At 41.0% G+C, this 20773-nt stretch overlaps 1 protein-coding gene across 1 annotated transcript; it reads left to right on the forward strand.

Annotated features, from left to right (window-relative positions):
* The first annotated feature begins 1807 nt into the window (after nucleotides 1-1807).
* mfsd2b (major facilitator superfamily domain containing 2B) lies at nucleotides 1808-20730 on the forward strand. Its single transcript, XM_034228657.1, has 15 exons — nucleotides 1808-1950; nucleotides 2470-2850; nucleotides 7793-7918; nucleotides 8033-8157; nucleotides 11244-11367; nucleotides 13346-13424; nucleotides 13549-13730; nucleotides 14983-15073; nucleotides 16306-16427; nucleotides 16912-16995; nucleotides 17273-17356; nucleotides 17482-17591; nucleotides 18920-19063; nucleotides 19255-19431; nucleotides 20372-20730. The coding sequence occupies exons 2-15, from the start codon at nucleotides 2488-2490 to the stop codon at nucleotides 20418-20420; spliced, it is 1860 nt and encodes a 619-aa protein (XP_034084548.1). The 5' UTR covers nucleotides 1808-1950; nucleotides 2470-2487; the 3' UTR covers nucleotides 20421-20730.
* The last annotated feature ends 43 nt before the right edge of the window (nucleotides 20731-20773 follow it).

Below are 20773 nucleotides of genomic sequence, written 5' to 3' on the forward strand. Positions count from 1 at the left end.
AGGAGACGGAACTGAAGCAGACATTTTTTGTAGCAGATAGTTAAGGGAGATTCAGACTTTGAGCTCTCAGATGATGAGAGAGATGAGAATTTCACACCTGGGATAGAAGAGGGTCAAGAAGAAGGGGGGAAAAGATGCAGGAGGCTCCATGAGCGCACAGATACAGACAGAGACAAATAGGGACGAGCTGGAAAGACATGGCCCTCTGTAGGCCAAGAGTAGCACGTATGTCTTATTGTTGTTTTTATTGTAAGTGGAGCCATGAAAAATGAGAATTGGCTCAGGAATGCCAAGTTTGTTTCTATGAGCATGGTCAAATGGAGACCACATCCATAAAACTAGTCAAGATGACCCTATACAGCCCGTGCCGACTGGAGTAAATTACTTTTACCAGTAGCCTACATTGACTACAGTCAAGTCTAAGTCTTTGAAGATTCACCAAAAACCAAACTAGTTTTTTAGTGACCAAATAAACAGCAATGTTCAGATCAATTACTTATTTAAGTTTTAAATAAAGGTGAATGTATTCTTGTATTAATCACTCTATAACCATAATACTTTACATAGTCTATCTGTTCATTTTGGCTGTCTTTTCAAACTAAAATGGTCCTGACGTCCTCTACATGTGGACATACTGTAACATTTAAAAATTAAATTAAATTAAAAAAGTCTAAATTGCAAGATGTTTTTTTTAACCCTAAATAGGTAGGACATAACAATTAAAGAAGATTGGAAAACGTTTTTTTTCCTCGGTTCCCAGGAGGTAGTGAAGTTATTGAATATTTTACACATGGAACAAAAAACTAAATTATGCAAAACAAGCATATATTTCTCTTAAAACAAGTTTTGTATGCTAACCAGTGGGAGACCATTATTGTGTGAAGTGATTTTGGTATCACTTTACTTTCTGAGAGAGACGTTTTTTAATATTTGTGTTGCATTTTGTAGACGGTGCCTGCCTATGCTTCTCTCCTCAGGCTGCAGATGTCCTGCCAACTAGCTTGTTTTTATGAACATTAGCACAAGTAGCTTGTTGTCTACTTTACTACGGTTGTTAATGGACGTAGTTTTATGTATAAAAAACGTTTTGTGTATGAGTTATTAATCCCTAAAGTTCGAATCCTTCAATACATTTCTAACTTTACCTACTAGTCAATTATGCTAATCCTGTTGCACTGTGGGAAATATGCAGCTAGACGCTTTGGCGCGTTTTTGTTGAGTTATTTTCACACACACACACACACACACACACCTTTCCGGCTCCTTGTTAAAGGAATTATGCATATGTAATTGTGCGTGACATAAATTCAATTTAACTGCATTTTAGACATTCCAAGTGCACCACACCACTTCACTGGAAAATATCTGACATGCTCGACCGAATTATGAACAGATAACAATGACACTGCAATAACAGAATCATGAGACAGGTGAGTGTTACCACCTTTAGACCTTTCATACAGATGTTATATTTGACTACTGGATAATACCATAGAGAATATGGTAGGTTTGTTTACCACAAAAGAAAAAAACAACGAGATTTGGTCCCTCTGTCGCTACTATAAGCCGTTATGAAATATTATACAACAGTATTTTCGTTGCGTGGCCTCATTGCAATGTTTCCCCATCCACAACACACTGCTGGTGTCAAACGCTAGCCTGCCCTAATCCCCTCACAGATGCACACGCACATGCATGGATAGCCTACAAGCATGCAATCCGTTTAGTTGTCATACACCGTGACGGCCGCTGCAGGGCGCAGCTCCGTCCCTACTCCCTGCACACTGAGGACACAGACACAAACACACGCACACACGCACACACACACCGTCTCCATCCTCCGCAGTCTCCTTCTCATCCTGCCCCGTCTGGCTGACAGGCAGATCACCGAGCAGGCAGCAACTAACTTACAACCGCTGACAGCACCGGCTGATTTCTCACCTACAAGGGGTAAGATCATACCTGGGTTTCCTCCTTTTTTCCAGATATAACCTTCAAGGCTCTGATCAGGTGTGCAGAGGGATTGTTTATGGGTGCACTTTATAGTAAAATGAGGGAAGAATAGACTCTCCTGCACGGGACATGGTCGCTGTTTTCTCTTTCTCAGTTAATCTAATGCAAACTGTCCATTATAGTGGATGATGGCAACCAGAAGGAAATTTGACTTCATAGGTATTTATTTAAATGTGTCTTAAGAAAAAAGGTTTCTTAAGAGTGTGAGCAATAATTTACGTGTGTGAGTGTGTGTGTTGTCTTTTCCTCCTGCATCTGTATTCTACTCATGCATTGTCCTATTTATGTTTTTGTGCATGCCTCCAAAGTCATTGTCTGTGTTTATGAGCCTGCATTCTTCAGCTCGTATGTTGCAGTACATGCCTGTCATTGACTGTGTGTGATTGTGTTTCCTCTTTTCTTTTTTTTTTGCATATACTGACTTTGCCCTTCCTTTCCCTCCTGGCCTCATTCCAGAGCAAAAACAGCATGTGAATGGCGGCAGAAAGCGGCAGAGTTGTCACAGAGGAGCAGCAGGAGGAGCTCCCAGCAGCCTCTGGAGCCGTCACTCACGTGAACCACCAGCACCACACACACACCCGGAGTCAGAGCCACATCCAGTTTCACCCTCTGACACACACCACCCAGTGGCAGCCGGCGGCTCCTCGCGCTCTCGCTCACACCAGGAGTCACAGTCACACTCACTTCAACACTCCCTCACACACACAGCCGCAGAAGTACGGCTGCCGGCTCACACACAGCCTCTCAGCCATGGCCAAGGGAGAGAAGGGAGAGAAGGGCTCTGCGGGGAAGCTCATCAAACCCAGTGAACCACTGTTCCCCAAAACCCCTCAGCAGGTAAGATCATCTGCTTCTTCTATGGTATTGTTATTATCACTTGAGATGGAAATATGTTACTGGTGTAAGGCTAAAATCAGGATGTCCAATATCATCTGTCCATGTTTGTGGCTTAGTTTGGCTGCGAGTGACTTCCCATGATTGGATGGAGGGTAAAAAAGAAGATGGAAAGTGTGATCTCTTTAGTCCCGTATCTGTCAGTGATTAACAGCTGCATTGTTTTTCCTGTGAACTGTAATGGCCCAGATAATAGCTTCAATGACGGGGAAGTTGATTGTTTTCATTCGAGAAAAGGCTGTTCCCATTGACGAGATGACCTGCTTCTGATGATTGCTTTCTTTGGCCTGATCAGTGGACTTAGGTGATGAAGACAGTTGTATTCACAGCAGTTATAGGAAGCAATACAGTGGGTCCAAAGTAGATAAGGATTACTTACTCAAGTTTTGCAAACACTGGGGGTGGACTTTCCTGTTTTGTTTGATTTATTTGAGATTATTCAGCTTTATTAGTGATCTTTGTGTGGGTTTGTTTTTGTGTCATACTATATTAGGCAGTGTTTCAAATATTGTCGTAATGCAATGCTTCGGCAGTTAGTCATTCATTTTCTGTTTGATACATTGAGTCAGGTTACCAATAAAACGACATCACTCCATCTAACCAGTTCTGCAACTGTCTCCTCTCTGCGAAACCTCTGTGTAATCCACATTGTTTTATTTTGGATATCATTCAGATAAATGATTGTGAATGTAGTTTTTCCTGAAGATGGCACACCTTTAGTCATGGGAACTGGATACATTGATATTTACTATGCGCAGTGGGTGGAACATGGCACAGTCATTAAGCATATGCTTTACCCTATTTCTGAAAAAAGATGTGGTTAATATGTGTGGCTTCAACATTTTAATCGAAAGGAATACAACCACGATATGTCTTAAATATACACAGTAGCTTGTTCATATCGAAATACAAAAAAACATAATATTGTCCCCCAAACAATGCATCCCAGAAAGCCTGCACATATGATATGATGACATTAAGACTTGGATGTTTATTCTGAAAGACTGTGACCACAGAAGGAATGTTCAAGTAGTATGTATGAGAAAAGTCACATAAGGACGACTCACATGAGATGAAAGCAGTTCTCCCTAAATGGGACTAAATGATGGACCCACGGACAGTAATCTGCCACAGCAAAATCCACATGAAGAGCTACAGAGCTCTGTCCCTCTGACGTGCATGTGGAGCATTTCTACGTCCGACTAAATGCCTGGCTATGAATATTGTTCCTCTCTTGATGTTCTGGATTGACTCCCTGGGAGTTAAGCCGGGGGACTGTTGACATATTAACAGCCTGCTTCCATCACTGACATAACCTTTTCAATTCATAATCCATAATCTGTTTGAAAACACAACTACTATAGCTACCCTTTATATTACCCTAAATGTATGAAAAGCCTTCACAGAAATAAACTGCTTTTCAGATCCATTCTACCAGCTTAACATTTATAGCACGCAAACATTGAGCGTACACATTTTAATGGGGAATATAGCTTAGCTAGCTGGAGATGCCTTTTTTCCTCTCCTTTCTTTGCACTAGAATTATCCTCAATCCTGATCCTGATCGCGGTGCAGTGCAGACATTTAAAATTGTTTTCCCTCCAAGGGTTAAGGATTCATTAACTGTAGAGATTAGTCTTATCTGTCCTTGTCCCCTGCTTGTTGACAGTCTGAACTTTGCAGATGCTCCCTTAAGTCTGATCCAGTTTCTCTGTGTGTGTGTGTGTGTGTGTGTGTGTGTGTGTGTGTGTGTGTGTGTGTGTGTGTGTGTGTGTGTGTGTGTGTGTGTGTGTGTGTGTGTGTGTGTGTGTGTGTGTGTGTGTAAATTGCGCTGTTTTTGCATCCAGACAACAGTAGGAGGGATATCCTGTTTATCCTCTTTGATGATAAGAACTCAGTAATGAAAGATTGAGTGTTGGGAGGGAGAAAAAAGTTGAGAGAGATAGAAAGAAAGTATTTTTTTTGCATATCATCAGTAAAGCAGCATTCTCCAGACACCAAAGACTTTAATTTCTCCACTCCAATTAGGGGTAATTGCAGTGAGAGTGGAAGAAGAGAGAGTTTTGAAGTTGGAGCCGCCGCGCAGCCTTTACTTACCTCTGACCCGCTTGTCCTGAGATTGAATAATTACACAGCTCCCTCCTGGTAATTGTCGTTCTCAAACCCCTCCGTGTTTTGATGGGGCAAAAAAAAAAAGGAGGACGAGAAAACGCGAGCCGGATAATAACAGTGTGTCGGTCGCAGTCTGTGGTTACTTTGGTGATTTCCCTCTTTCATAAAGCTTTGAGGGGAGTAGCTGCAGGCCAAGACTGGGCCACTGGATGTGGAGTGACACTGTTGTGTGCAGCAGTGGTGAAAGAACTACTCTGATTATTTACTTAAAGAGGACATATTATGCTCACTTTCAGGTTCATATTGGTGTTTTGAGCCTCTACTGTGACATGTTTATATGTTTTAATGTTCAAAAAGCTCTTTATTTTCCTCATACTGCCTGTGCTGCAGCACCTCTTTTCACCCTCTGTCTGAAACCAGAGCCCAGTCTGCTCTGATTGGTTAGCTGGTCTGTTCTGTTGGTATTAGTCAACCGCTTAGAGATGCCCAGCCCCTTAGTCTATCACGTACAATATGTCGGAGCACTAGCCAAAAGAAGCGTGAGTGTTACATACTGATGTCATAATGTTACTGAAGTAAACAAAGAAGTTCAATGGAGGCATTTCAGGCAGGGGGGGGGGTGTTGGATAACAAGCCTTTGCAGACCATTTCTAAGCAAAACAAACCTATATAAAACACTACAGGAAAGGGAAATCCCCAGAAAAGCATAATAGGGCCCCTTGAAGAAATACTATGGTTTTAAAATATTCTATTTCACTTAAAATTCCTGAATTTAAAATGTTAATTGAATAGAAGTTCCTAAGTATTATGAGGAAAATGTCCTTCAAGTATTAAAAGTACTCTTTTCACACTATTATATTTTTTACAAAATATTATATTATGCTGTTTTTATAACTAACAAATACATGTAGGAGCATTTCAATGTTGTGCTTTTGCAATGTGGGGTTCATTTACTATGTAAAAATACTGGGTGTATTGGTAGTATAGTACTTTATCTTATCATTTATCATGTGTTTCTATATGTACACATGTAACTATAAGTGTTAAATAGATAGTAAAACGTAAAATACTGGCCTCCGAAATGTAGTGGAGTAGAGGTGTATGTAGCATAGAAAAACTCAAGTACGAATGTTTCAAAAAAGATTACAGTAAAGTCATAGTAACGTAGTACAGTACTTGAGTATATGTACTTTGTAAGATTCCACCACTGGTTGTGTGTGTGTTAGTGTTTTAGTGTTTTAGTGTTTTAGTGTGTGTGTGTGTGTGTGTGTGTGTGTGTGTGTGTGTGTGTGTGTGTGTGTGTGTGTGTGTGTCTGACACCAAAGGTTTTTCAAAAGGGGACAGGCAAAAGTTTTGCACAGCCCCGGAGACAGTCGTAAATATTGGGCTCCCTAGACTGTGGTGTCTCGTCTTATTCATGTGTGAAGATGAAAGCTTGGCCACACACACATACACACATACACACACACACACACACACACACACACACACACACACACACACACACACACACACACACACACACACCCACACATGGTTTTGGAAGAGCAGGGTGAGGGGAAACAGAGCTGTGAAGGACACGGTGGGTTTCTCATGCTCCTCCGTGCAGTGAGACCGCAATGCAAACTCCCTCTGATCCTCCATCTATTTATCACACGCACACATATTTTATACATGAACGTCTTTCTTGTCTGCTAGTGTATCAAAGGAGATGAACATTCAGGAAGATGGATGCTTCAAAGCTGAGGTTATGAGACTATTTTGATGCTTTAAAGAGGGGAAATCATAATAAAACAGATCCTCCACACCGTAATGTACATCATAGGAAATGCAGAATGACGTGGTAGATGCTAATGTACTTCTCATTGCATTCCACTGAATTGTTGCGACATAAAGATGAGAAGAGATGTTATTTTAGGAGCACCTAAGATAGAATTCTAAGGTATTCTGACTAAGAATGACTACAAGCTTCAATATTTATGATTATACAGATTCTATCTTCTGTCATGGCTTCATTTATTGAAGAGTGACACACCTTGCTTCAGGTTGTTGTGTCTGGGACCTAGTCTAAAGTTTAGGTGGACATTTGTTTGGTCCTTATGAAACGGAAATACAAAAAAGACAATGTGTTTAGTTGGGTGTATTTTAGAGCTGACAGTTTCAAATACTATATATACTAACAGAAACAATCAGTTAGGCCTGAATCACCCTTTCTCGTTCAAAGTGACACATTCTTTATTTATACTTCTAACTTCCTGTTCCATGAATGAGTCTGATGAAAATGTAAGCACTCAGAGATTGAGACCTCCACCAAGATGGTGTCCATAAGTGAAAAATAACGAGTGTATCGCCCCGCTATTCTGATCCACTCCAAAATGTAATAGGTTCTTCTTGGCCCACGCTTCACTCTGACACCACGTTTCATGAAAAAAAAATTCTGGTATCCTGCTGACAAAGAGACAATCAAACAATACCAACTGAAAAGAATAAAGGCACACTCAATATGATCTATGTATATTATTATTACAATCTTTCTATTGGCCGTAGCCTTGAATAATTGGTAACATCCATGTATGTGATTTGCAAACACTATTAAAGTTTACATTTCAGCAGTTATAGTCCATTTTCCAGTGGTTGGCATCCATTATTTCCTGTTCCCAGGTGGAATGAGAGTCGTTATCAGAATGCTTGCAGAGCAGAAAAGTTAATTTGCTCATTAGCAGCCTGACCTGCAGGGCCACCATTATCTCTTTTGTCCCCTCTGTGTTCCCAGACTGTGTTGGGCCAGCAGTTGACATTAAGCAGTAAGCTGTGCTTCGCCATTGGCGGTGCACCCAAGGAAGTGGCGGCCAGCGCTACTGCCTTTTTCCTGCAAATCTACCTACTGGATGTCGCTCAGGTAATATCTTTGAGGACAAACTGAATGAGAATGTTGGTGTGGCTTCTGTGAATGAAATAATTAGTATGTGTACGTCTGTTCTTAACTCCAGTCTCTTCCTGTTCCGCTCTGCAGATCAACGCCTTCCAGGCCTCCATGGTGCTGTTCATCGGTAAAGCCTGGGGTGCAGTGACCGACCCAATTGTGGGATTCTTCATCACAAAGAGCAGATGGACAAAGATTGGAAGACTCATGCCCTGGTGAGCTCCCTGATTTCATAAAAGAAATGCCATCATGGTTATTTGTCTAACACAGTTCCTGCATTTCCTCATTTTTTCATTGGCACAAACTTAGGACTTATCTGATTGCACGCACTAGAGAACTATTACTATCAAGATAGTGGCACAACATCAAATTAAGAGATACCACCTTTTGTCAACAATGTCAAATTCACAAATCTATATTGTTCAACTATATAGCAAACCAGCGAGGATGACATGTAGGGAACTAAATGAGAAGAACAAACTAATATTTATGTTATCTAAATTAATTAACTTTGACAACATGATCAACCTTCTCTTAGTCAACACACTGATAAGTGCTGCTGTTGACAAACAGCGACGCTTGTGTAAAGGACTGCAATTTGTAGACAGATTATGAAACTTGTTTTGGTCTGCTCCCACTCTCTCAGACATAATTATGGCCTGTACATCATGCTAATGTTTGTGCAAAAATCTAAACAAAAACAAACTGTGTGCTCCAGATTTGAAATGATTCTCTTCCCAGAGCCCTCACTTGAGGATTGTGCCGAATAAATATTCTCTGTGCTTTAATTACACTGTTCCCGGAAACTCTTTACATACTGTATCCTCCAAGGGCATGGGCTCTTTTTCTTTCTTTCGTTTAAAGCCAGGCAACAGAATACAAGGAAGTTCATCGGCATTCTTCGAGTAATCATAAGGCCAACGTTCTGCTGGTTGACATTTCTTTTGGGACATTATCCAGCTGTCTTTGTCTGCAAGATGTTCCTCGTTATCTCCATCCTTTCATTGCAATTTGACTTGGTGGATTATGTAAAGCTATTACCACCATTTCCCATAAATCACCATTAGCAAGGCTGATTTTATAAGCGGCTATGCGTGTTGTTCAGTATAGGTCTTTTGAACAAACTAGCGTGACACTTACTATGATTACACATTCATTATTTAATGCCTACTGCATTATAAACCATAGATTGCACACAATCTAAGCCAGAGTCCACTGTGGCCAGCAGACAGATGCTGATGGCTGTTAAATCAGCTTTGATTACACCCGGGAAGCTGTGTGTGTGTGTGTTCTTACTTGTGTGAGTCTGCCTATGTGAATACTCACTGTGGTATATATGGGTATTTTTAAATGTGTGTTCATCAGTATTTGTGATGAGATTGCATGACATTCCCACAGTTTTGACCCTGTTTGGAAAGTCCCCTCTGCCCATCCTGCAGGAAGTGTTTTTCCCCCTCATGGCGTTCACATCCACAGCCAACGTGATTTCTATCTTAGAGTTCTTTAAGATATAGTTATTTCGCCAAAAATGTACTCTTGGGTGTTGCCATGTTTATACTTTTGTGACTGTAGTGATGCACAAGTGGCAAGTATAATGTGTTTTCCTCATAGAAGATTGTCTCTGCTAGAGAAAGACAAGGTGACAGGGAGGGTATATGGGTGAAGGAAGAAGTATCCCTATGCACAGTAAAGTTACTGTGAAAAAAAAACTTAGGTCAAATTTAAAATAGAATACAATTAATTTTATTTTATTAGAATAACAGAAGTAATAGTATAACAGTATTATTAAAACATTATCAGCAATGCATGTACATATACAGTGTACAGTCATGATAACTATGGCATTGACCAAACTGCCTTATTCAATTAATTGGGAGTTTAAACAATTCCTGGGACTGATATCATTATCATTTAAGTATGTGACATTATCAGAAACCACTGTTTAATCCTCTACTTTAAATGGTATTTTGAAATGTTTTGTCTTAAGTCTAAGTGGAGTAGAAGTATAAAGTAACATAAAATGTAAAATCTGAAAAATCAGCAAAGAAATCATACTCTCACCCACCAGACCTCTTTCTAAAATCCTCTCTGTTTCACTGCACATCATCTAATTCCCATGCTGCAAGTGTCCTGCACACGTCAGAGAGCAGACAAGAAGTGTGTGCCAGCTACCTATCAATCAGCCCGCCTTAATTAAGACAAATGCCTGGGACAGGTGTGGATGCGCATTCATGCATTCCTGATGTGTGAGAAAATATGTGAGTGTGTTTTCTGCCGATGTTGCCTCTCCTGTGAGCACAGTCATCTTGCAGGAACATTCTCACTGTCCCATTCATCAACCCCGGGGCCCTTTCATTGCACCCATGACCAAGCGGTCAATACTGCAGCACCAGCGTTGTCCAGCCACCTTTGTTGAGCAAACAAACAGGAGGAGAGTGAGGTAGGGGGGTTGGGACTGGACGATGCTAGAAAGGACCATTCCCTGCCTCTCACAGCCTCTTTCTCCCACTTTCTCTGTTTATTACTCCTGGCGCTCAGCAGGGCAGAGGTCAGAGCCCCCAAGGTTTTTGTCACAGTCACCAAAATGTCATCAATTCCCTTTTGCTACCTGTCGATGTGCTCTTATTATAGCTGCAGGCAACACACTTATAGCTGCATGACAAACACACTCCATTTGCTCTTTAAAGCATGAAGAAGAAGAGGGCGGATGATATATTGGTATTTGGACATAAGTCATACTGTTGATGGACCGTAATCCGCCCGTTACACTTCATTTCCAACACACAGCTGTTCCCTTTAACCATAATGACACATACCAGTTGTTTACCTATGAATTATACATGGCCCACATACTGTCCGAGTTCTTAGAAAAGAGCAACACAGCAGAATTGCTTACGTGTGCTTAAGTGTGTGTGCTGCATATTCATATCTGTGTGTGTGTCTGTTGATTTTTCGAATGGGTTTGCATTTCTGTGGTATTGTCTGTCCCTCCCTGTAAACATTCCTATCATACTTATGACAAAATAATCATTTAGCAGGCAGCTCAGCCTCACAATAATCTGCCAGAAATATGTCCTGATTTTGACACTGCGCTGATATGAAATTGCATAACCCAACCACTGCTTAACACACAGCTTAAAAATGGCGTTGATGGCTGTTAGGAGATAGCTTGGGACCATAATTGCTTGAAACAAATGTGGTGTGTAATTAAGCTAACTGTATAAAAAAGGGATATGAGTACATCAAGTTCACAATTCAATGTTTAGTCGAACCTGATGACATATTTGTGTGTGTTTTTTAGGATGGTGGGATGCTCTCCCTTCCTGGTCGTCTCCTACTTCTACCTCTGGTTCGTTCCTCCTTTCATCACTGGCAGGTTCCTCTGGTACCTCTGCTTCTACTGCCTCTACCAAACCCTCATCACTGTAAGTGCAAATGCTTTACAAGTACATTTGATGTTTTATGAATCCCGTTACTCAGATATAGGCTACTACAACTCAGCAAGACTTCACACGGAACGCAGGAGAGACGTCAAGTGAGATAAAAGCTGTTCTGATTGATGCAGCTCAAGACACATTCCATAACATATAGATAAAATGCTGCAAAATAACAAAGTGGAGACGATTACAGTCATCTCATGCCAGACTCCGACAGCTCCTGGTGGGATTTTCACTTTGATTTGTGAGACACGCAGCAGATTAGAGCCCAGAGCTCTTAGATGCCTCACCTCAAAGGGGGAAGTGTAGTTATTTAGGCTGTCTTTTGTTAGAATGGGCCAGACCATTCATCTTCCTCTCTCCATTTCTACTCTGGGGTAACCCATATAACATGTGCCACAGAGCGCGTAGACCGCTGCAGCCACACTGCGGCGAGCAGTAATGGCATGTCATTCTAACTACTTGAAAAGTATAAGGTCAATGCTGCCAGGAACCTCTCGCTGGCTAAATGCTGGTTACCGCTTTTAGCCTTTCCTTCATTGTCTCTGGACGTGTGTTTGTGTGAAGCAAGCAGGAAGAGGCCAGCTGCTATCATTCACAGTCTGTAAACAGAGGTCAGCATGCAATATATCAATGTTTATGTTCCTATAATAGGCTTTCATCAGATGTATTAGTTCTCACTTCCATCTGTAGTGCACGGTTAATCACGCTGATTCTATAAATGTTTGCGTCCACTAAAGGCCCCATAAATGACATGCTGTATAGAACCAGTGGCTGGAGAAAATCCTTGCAGGGCCGCGTTTATTTTCGTCGTGGCTTCCTCAGTGCTGACTGAGCCCTTGTGTAAATTACAAAGTGAAGCATTCACTCGGTTTGCTCGCCTATTCTCTGGCAGAGGTGGTGAGGAAGACGAAGAAAACAGAGAGCTGAGGTTGGCCGATGTTGGAAAATGCAGAGGTTGCTTTTGATATATTTACACAGTTCTTTGCATTTTCACAGGCACTACTACATGAAAGAACATCTAAACATATCTTGGATGTTCCCTTTTGATTGTGAGTCAAATCTTATACGCTACCAATTCTAAGACTGGAAGCCATGCTGGCAGCTCTGTGAGGCTAAATCAACCCGAGGATGCTAACACGCTCACAATTACAATGCTAATTACAATGCTAACTACAATGCTAACTACTATACTCATTTTTAGAGGTTAATGTTTACCAAGTTCACCATCATTTTTTTCCTTCTATTTACTTGTAAAAAGGGTGGACAAATTAACCTAAAGATGGCACTAGAGAGGTTTAAGTATACTTGCTAAGTTAAGCTTGACTCCTGCAATCCTATGCGATCGTGATTTTGACCAGACTTCACCAAAAATGTAAAAAAGGTCTGTCCTAAGGATTTTTTTATTTCAAGTCTCTGGGAAAGTGTGAAAAACTGTAAGTCCCCCCCATGTGATCTCCTTCTAACAAATGTAATAATATTGTTTCACTTCTATTCACTGAGCCTTCGCTAAACTGTTCGGTGCCCCCCCTGGGGAGGCCCGCCGCTTCCCACTTCTAAAATCTTTGCGCTACATGAAAGGTTAAGCAACGACCAAAGTGATTACAATTCATCCTGAAGGAAACATTAACTTTTATGGCAATCCTTTCAAAAGCTGTTTAAATAGTTCACAGAAAACCTCAAATGTCAAATTCATAATGGTGCTTTGGGGGACCCATGTCATTATGATTCATCATGGGAGAGCCATGAATGTCTGTATGCAGTTTTATGGCAATCCATTGAATAGTTGCTAAGATATTATGGTCTGGATCAAATAGAACCGCTGCATCTAGGCCAAGAAAAAAGAAAAACCCTGAGAAATCATTATTTTTCACCCTCCGAGACTGCAATTGTTTGACTGCTGCTGTGCTTGACTTATCATTTTGTGTTCTACCCGAGAAATGACTGTCTTTCTGCTTCTTTGCAGTGCTTCCACGTGCCTTATTCTGCTCTAACCATGTTCCTGAGCACAGACCAGAAGGAAAGAGACTCAGCCACTGCTTACCGTAAGCTCATTTAACATATAAAGCAATTGTTGAGGGCTGCAATGCTTAGAAATCTTTGCCTATTTTAGTTTTTTTGCATATTGTGAATAACTTTGAATATTGGATATTTCTTGTATCATGCCAGGAATGACATTTGAGGTGCTGGGGACTCTCGTGGGCGCTGCCATCCAGGGCCAGATTGTAGCAAGCGCTCACACTCTGAAGCACTGCCCGCCTTACAACATGACTACCGGTTACCTTGGCAACAGCAGCGGGACAGAGATCGTGAAGAAACATGTGCGCTCCCAGGACCACCTGTCACACTCGGTAAGTATCAATGAGCCAAACTAGGAGCCCAGGTGTTCTCAAAGAAGGCCACAGAGTTGCTTTGAAAATAACTCGGACATGTCATCAACATTATCCTTTATAACCCGGAGCTGCGGTGTGTGCTCAAGGCAGTTTGCTAAATAACCCGGGGTCGAAAAAAGCAGCCTGAATGAAAAGGGGGATTGTTTGAAATTGGCTCCATATTTGCAGACTGTCTACAGGTTACACTGAAAATGGCCTCATGTTGTAACTCATGGGATAGAAAGGAGACGCCACTGTTTGATATGTGAACCCGACATCCTGAGCCGGCTCCCCTCTCGCGACCACAAAGGGGGTTCCTCCCTCACATCAGGCTCCAAACTGTGGCCCCCACTTCGAGGGGTCTCCACAGTCTGTAAGTCATTAGGCCTATTTATATCCCATCCACAACAAGTCACTTCAATATGTTGGAAATATTTGTCTTTTCTGTAGTTTAGCTTGAAATTGTAGGGAAAATGTCAAGTTTGCAGAGCTGTGAATAAACTGCTACTGTGATTCCATCATGTGAGATTTAGGAAGATAAAAAGAGTCCAAACTGTCCTTCGTTGGATTGTGGTTGCGCCACAGCTATTTGGGCTTCAAAATGGTTCTTTTCCAATGGATTTTGGGTGAACCTGATCGGGGCGACCCACTCACCACGCCAAGCCCTCTTCAGCCACCCGCTAAATTCCTCCGCGGTTGCTGGTGAGGGTGGCACACCGTCTAGGCAAACTAGGTCTGCCCTCGGAAACAGGGAGTGTTTGATGTGCTTAAATAATAATGAACCGCCGGGCTGAGCCGCACGGAAAAATAGCAAACAAACAAGAGGTTGTTTAAAGCACAGCAGTTCCTGTCGGGGTACGCCATTAAACGGTTAGGGCTGTATTTTGGGATACAGATGTACTTGAGGTTTCCTCTTGTTTATGCTTGTGTTTGTACAGTGAAATGTGCATAGAGTGGAAAGCAACGCCGCAAAGTCACAGTAGATAAATCACACACGCATTGAAATGAACAAAATAAATGTATCCTTCAATCGAGTAAAAAACAAAACACCCTCTGCGAAAATGTCTAGAATGAATGTATAGCATGTTGAAATAAAGCACTTGAATTTTTAAGGCATTTGAGAACATTATGAATTAAAGATTGAGGAAAGGCTCAGAATAGCCTGGATTGTGCTGGCTGTGTGAGAGGAGGGGGATTGATGTTGCTACATGTGTGTTCTTTGTCTCTGCAGAAGGAGGTATACATGATAGCTGCTGGAGTTATAGGGGGAGTGTTTCTGGTGTGCACCCTGGTCATGTTCCTGGGAGTCAAAGAGAGAGAAGGTGAGACTTTTCCTATAATGCTAAAACAACCACATCGATCTTCACTTGTTAGTTTTACATATCACAAAGAGTCTAAACTGTTGTAGAGTGTCGTCCTGTGGTTCCAAAAACCTGTGTTTTTAACTTGTTAATAGTCGCTTGAGAGTCCCCCAACATTATTGGAGTGCACAGAAAAGTGCTAAAATACCCCTTTATATCATTCAAAAAGCTAAATATCAAACATGAGCTGATCTCACTTTACCAAAAGTGACATTTTAGTGCATTTCCTTTTTTACAACAAAGTGAACTGAATGTATTTTGGATGTGGTTAAATAAAACAAGCCATCTGAATAATACTGTGGTTTATTCTGGCAATAATACTCCATTCATTTATTATTATTATTATTAAGTACACGTTCTTATTTGTAATATTCTTACACTTGAACACACTTACAGTAATCTTAAATGATCAAATGTGTCTGCATAATTATTATTATAGTTTATTTTTGTATTTTTGTATCTACTGTTATATATTGTGTCTTATATATAATGTTTTAATGTATTTTGTGATATAATGTTTTTATTGTAATACTTATTTCTTTGTTCAAATATCTTATAATTTCTCTATGTTGTTTATATACTGTATATGTTTCTATTATAAAATGGAAGCAACTGCAGCATACCCCAATTTCACCCCAGGGATCAACACAATGATCTTGATTCTTAAATCTGAAATTCAATCTGAAGATGTCACCTTAGGCTCTGGGAGCATACTTTCTTTTTAAGTACTATTGTTTTTTTTTTTAAATCTTCATTTTATGAGCAAATGATTAATTCAATAACAATCCACATATGAATATAGAAAGACATAAGTGTTAATAATGAGCCCTAATGAGCTATTTCACATTTGGTAATACATTTTTAATTTCAACCAGTAAAATTGGAGCAACCTGAGGGCATCCCTTTGGGTGACTTGTGTAAGATGCATAATACGTAACAGCAGTGTTCACTGTTCCATTTTCCTCGTCTCTTTTTGTACTTTTCACACACAGTGAGTGTCACTGAACTACTTGGAAATCTGCCAGTGTTAGCTCTGATTCTCTGATCTCTATTCAAACTGACAAACAGCACAGGTACTGCAATGCAGTGGCAGTTCCAGGATCTCCAGTTAGCCATCGCATCGCTTTTCTCATCCTGCATGTTATTCGATACGCTGCATACTCATAATTCTAATTCCTGTGTAACTGTTTCAGATCCGTACGCCCCGAGGACAGAGAAGCAGGTCCCCTTCCATGAGGGCTTCATCCTGGTGATGAGACACGGGCCATACCTCACTCTGACCGCTGCCTTCCTCTTCATCACTGTCGCCATTCAGGTAAAAGCACATTTATCTAATCTCAGACACTCAGCGTTACAGTAAATGGAGTCCTGGCTGGATTCTGGCAACGCGGGAGAATTGCTGGCGCTCGATGTTGATTCGATCAATATAAAGGAGCACTTACTGAAAGCTCCTGGTTTAAAGCAGGTTTTAAGTCTCTCCAGAGGGAAAGCAGAGCAGCACATTCCCGCTGTTTGTCTGTCACTTGTAAGCCCATGCTTTAGTTTTGGCACCTGGGGTTTAGGCCGTGTCAATTATTGCAGACTCTTCCAACTTTTGCATCATATCTATTTCTGTATATCTTCACCCCCTCATCTCGGTGGAGGTGTCAGTTGTCATCCATGTGAGCCCCGCAGTGGGAATAAATCACTGCGAAAAGCCGTCAGCAGTCTTCTCCAGTCACTTATTGGCACTCCAGCGACAGTGCTGAGTAGACAAGACACGTCTGAATATCTGAACATTTGGTCTCTGATTTCTGCAGCTGGTACAGAGCAACTTCGTGCTCTTCTGCACTTACGCCGCCGACCTGAGGGATCACTTCCAGAATATTGTGCTGACCATCCTGGTGAGTGGAGATTCACCCAGAAACACCCAAAGATATACTATGATATGAACCACTGTGACCCCAATTAGACCTTGAGTTAAGCTATAGCAACTTTTTAACATAATCTTTTATACAATACATGTTATTCTGTTAAGGGAAACTAGCAATTTTGCACATTTGCACACACTTTTACCCATACATAAACATCATGACAATGCCTTTCTTACTTACTGAATCACAATCAAAACTATTTTCTTTCTATGTGTGACTCATTATCCATTTGCGCTGGTTTACCCAGGTTTCTGCAGTGATAAGCGTCCCGGTGTGGCAATGGTTTCTGGAGAGGTTTGGGAAAAAGACGGCAGCTTTCTGCGGCATCACTGTGAGTATACTGTTTTTATTTTGGTTTGTTTTAACGCTGACTATTACACTGCCTGTGCCACCCTGTGGACAAAGATGGGAATGTGGTCTCCTTATCCATAAGACTTTTTGTTTCTCTCTGTCCAGTGGATCATGCCCTTCACCTTGATGCTGGTCTTCATCCCTAACGTTGTGGTGGCCTACGTCGTGGCCGTCTCCTCTGGACTCAGTGTGGCGGCCTCGCTCCTGCTGCCATGGTTAGACTCCAGAGCACATCAAATGATACCTCACTCAAGAAGATCATCCCTTTTTTTCACTTCTTAGTCGTTTTTGAAAGATCCCTTCATAAATCTTTCCAGAGCAGGCGATAAATATAATGAACACCAATATTTACTTTCCACATCCTACCCACACTCAAGTCACTTCCTCAACCTCCGGCCCCTTTAAATGATTAAGTCTAAAAGTTTACAGACAAACCACATATGGAGACATAGTCAAATTAAATTATAATTAAAAAACAAATACAAACATTACAAACTACTATACTGTTATCTCAATGCTGACATATTCTAAATAACATTTAGTATAGCTTTTTTGTCACTTTTATTTGCAGTGTAGTTAATGCATTTCCCAAACTTTCCCCCCCATATTCTACAAGACAAATGTCACTTTTTACATCACATATAGGATCAAGCCTTAAAAAACACCAAATACTTTCTGAAAAAAGCGTTTAATAGAGGGTTTCATGCGCTGAATGATCTAGTCTGAGATCACATGAATCGTCTTCTCTTGTGCAACAGTTCCCCTAGCAGTTCAGAAACAACTCATCCTGAGTATTAAAATAAATATTCTACAGCTTAATTTATATTCTTAGAATAGGGATTATGTCATGAAAATCCACTAAGCCCCTGACATTGTTTTTGTAACTGCAGTGCTGCTATAACTCTGTCTGTGCGGTGGTCGTGCTGCTCATGATAGTTCCCTTTGAATTGATGCAAAGTGTCATTAGTTAAACCACAACCCTGCTGTTAGTGGTGACTACAAGTCTAGAGGGCCCCGTCCGTTCACTTGGGTCATATCACGGTCATGAGAGTGACGTCATTTTTATGAATTAGAGGCGGCGTTCACTATAAATCTCCCATACCATCAGAGAGCTAATACACCGCAAGAGGTAAAGCAATATTCTTCTCCGTGTCTGTTTGTTTTCCAGCCGTTTCTATGCTCCTCACTCATCTCCCGTCCCCTCCCTCAAAACCCAAAATTACAGGGGCCTCTCCTGGGGGCATGTTTATTTTGGAAGGGGCCGTTTGTTTATCCTGTCAGTGGGCCCGAGGCTGCTGGTACCGCCTGCTGCTCATCATCTAATCTTGTTATTAGCTCTGTAATGCAGCTATATGTAGACACAACATCAGCTGCTGCCCTTTGTATTAAATAATTAAATTAAGAGTGTGAGGGAGGTTATAACACGACGTAAAACATGTCTAAATCTTACAGCGATGTTAAGTAATAAAGACAAAAGCTTAGAGAATCCTGCCAAAACAAATAGCACCAATTGATGTCAATTCAACTCTGATGTGCTTGTCAGGTCTATGCTGCCAGATGTGGTGGATGACTTCAGACTGGCCAACCCCTACTGTAAAGGCCATGAAGCCATCTTCTACTCCTTCTACGTATTCTTCACCAAGTTCGCTGCTGGAATCTCTCTGGGAGTGTCCACCCTCTGTCTGGAGTGAGTCTGCATCTTATCACACATGCACCATTAATTTACACATTTGTCATGGTACCTGCAGAAATGCACTAATCCTAAGAGCTGATGTATGAGTTTGCTCATTTGCAGCATTGCAGCGTCAGAATTGGATGTCGATTTCCTGTAACCTGTTTTAATTGGATCTCTGTGTATGTGTGTGTGTGTGTGTGTAGATTTGCAGGGTATGACACCGGTGCTTGCAAGCAGCCTGCTCCTGTAGTGTACACCCTGAAGCTGCTAATCGGTGCCGCCCCTGTGGCCTTCATCGTGACAGGGTTATTGATCCTGCTGCTGTATCCCATCAGCGAAGACGTGCGGCTCAGGAACAGACTCTGCCTGGATGAGCTACGGTGAGCAGACATTTAGAAGAGCATCCAAAAAACTTCGACCATTCAGTCTTTAAAAATGCACACCGTCAATGTAACTCATGCATTTCAGTTTACGAGTCACAAGGAGTTCTCTTCAGTCTGTAAAAACGGTTGTATAATGCCTCCTGTAGAAGTGGAGGGAGCTGTGAAGCAGCTTATTTTCCCTAAAATATTCTGTCATAGGTTGGAGAATTACATTTTTAAAGCCTTCAAAAAAACGGTGAAGTCCAATACCCATTCTACTATTGTATTTAGTATGCTAGAGAAATATCTATTATGTCCAAATACATAGTATGTCATATGCAGTATGCCGAAATACCAGGACTGCATCCATTTTGCAGTATGTAGGCCAGCATGCCTATTCTGACCCACAATCCTTTGCAGTGGAAATATGAGCAAGGTCAAAGTTCAGAGCAATGTTATGACTAAATAGTTTGTCCTCATAGTATGCATACTACATGCAACAGTATGTACTTTGGAAGGGCAGCTGCAGTACATAGTCAATGTAAAAATAAAAAGTATATGATTTAAAACACAGCATTGAGTTGCATTTTGAGAATTGTAGGAGTGGGAGCTTGACCAATGAGAGTCTGGATATCTCATACGCTGCTGGATTCATTTAGATTCTTTCTTTATTGTGATTTAGTGAGTCCTCCATGGCTAGTCAGCTCTTCTCTGTTTTATGTTACAAATTGAATAAGGAGGATTTCTACATAAAGGCATACTATATATGTTATGATAACTGTTCTTTCCTTATATGAACCAGGGAACAATGTTTGTTATAAGCATGTTCGCTGTGCCATTATGCTATTCACATTTACTATTGATCGGTGGTGGAAGAAGTATTACTACTACTAAAAAAATCCATTACAGTAGCAATGTTTTCCTACTTTGTCCTGACGTGTTGTCGTGTCTCCCCCAGGAAACAAAGCATCAGCTCCAGAACAATGGAGGATTTGAGTAACGTGTGACCTGGATCCTGAATGAAGTGAATTCACAAAGCCACGTATTCCAGTGCTGCCGCTGGAAAGTTGTCCTTAGTGTATATTACACTGATAATTAGTTAAATTGTTTGAATGTAAACATTGTTCCCTTTTCACATGTACTGTACAGTCATCTTGAATATATAAAATATATATAATAAGATTACCTAATTTATATAAATGAATGTATATAATTTCTTGCTGTGTTTAGCTCTATTTATTTATGATATTATGATTATTGAGGGCTGATGATATGAAATGAATAAATGTTGTAGAGGTTGGTTGGTAGACCGAATAAGTGTGGGTCTTTGTGTTTTTTTGTTGAAGATCAATAAGTAAAA

The sequence above is a fragment of the Gymnodraco acuticeps genome, unplaced genomic scaffold (assembly GCF_902827175.1).
Source record: "Gymnodraco acuticeps unplaced genomic scaffold, fGymAcu1.1, whole genome shotgun sequence".
NCBI classification, from domain to species: domain Eukaryota; kingdom Metazoa; phylum Chordata; class Actinopteri; order Perciformes; family Bathydraconidae; genus Gymnodraco; species Gymnodraco acuticeps.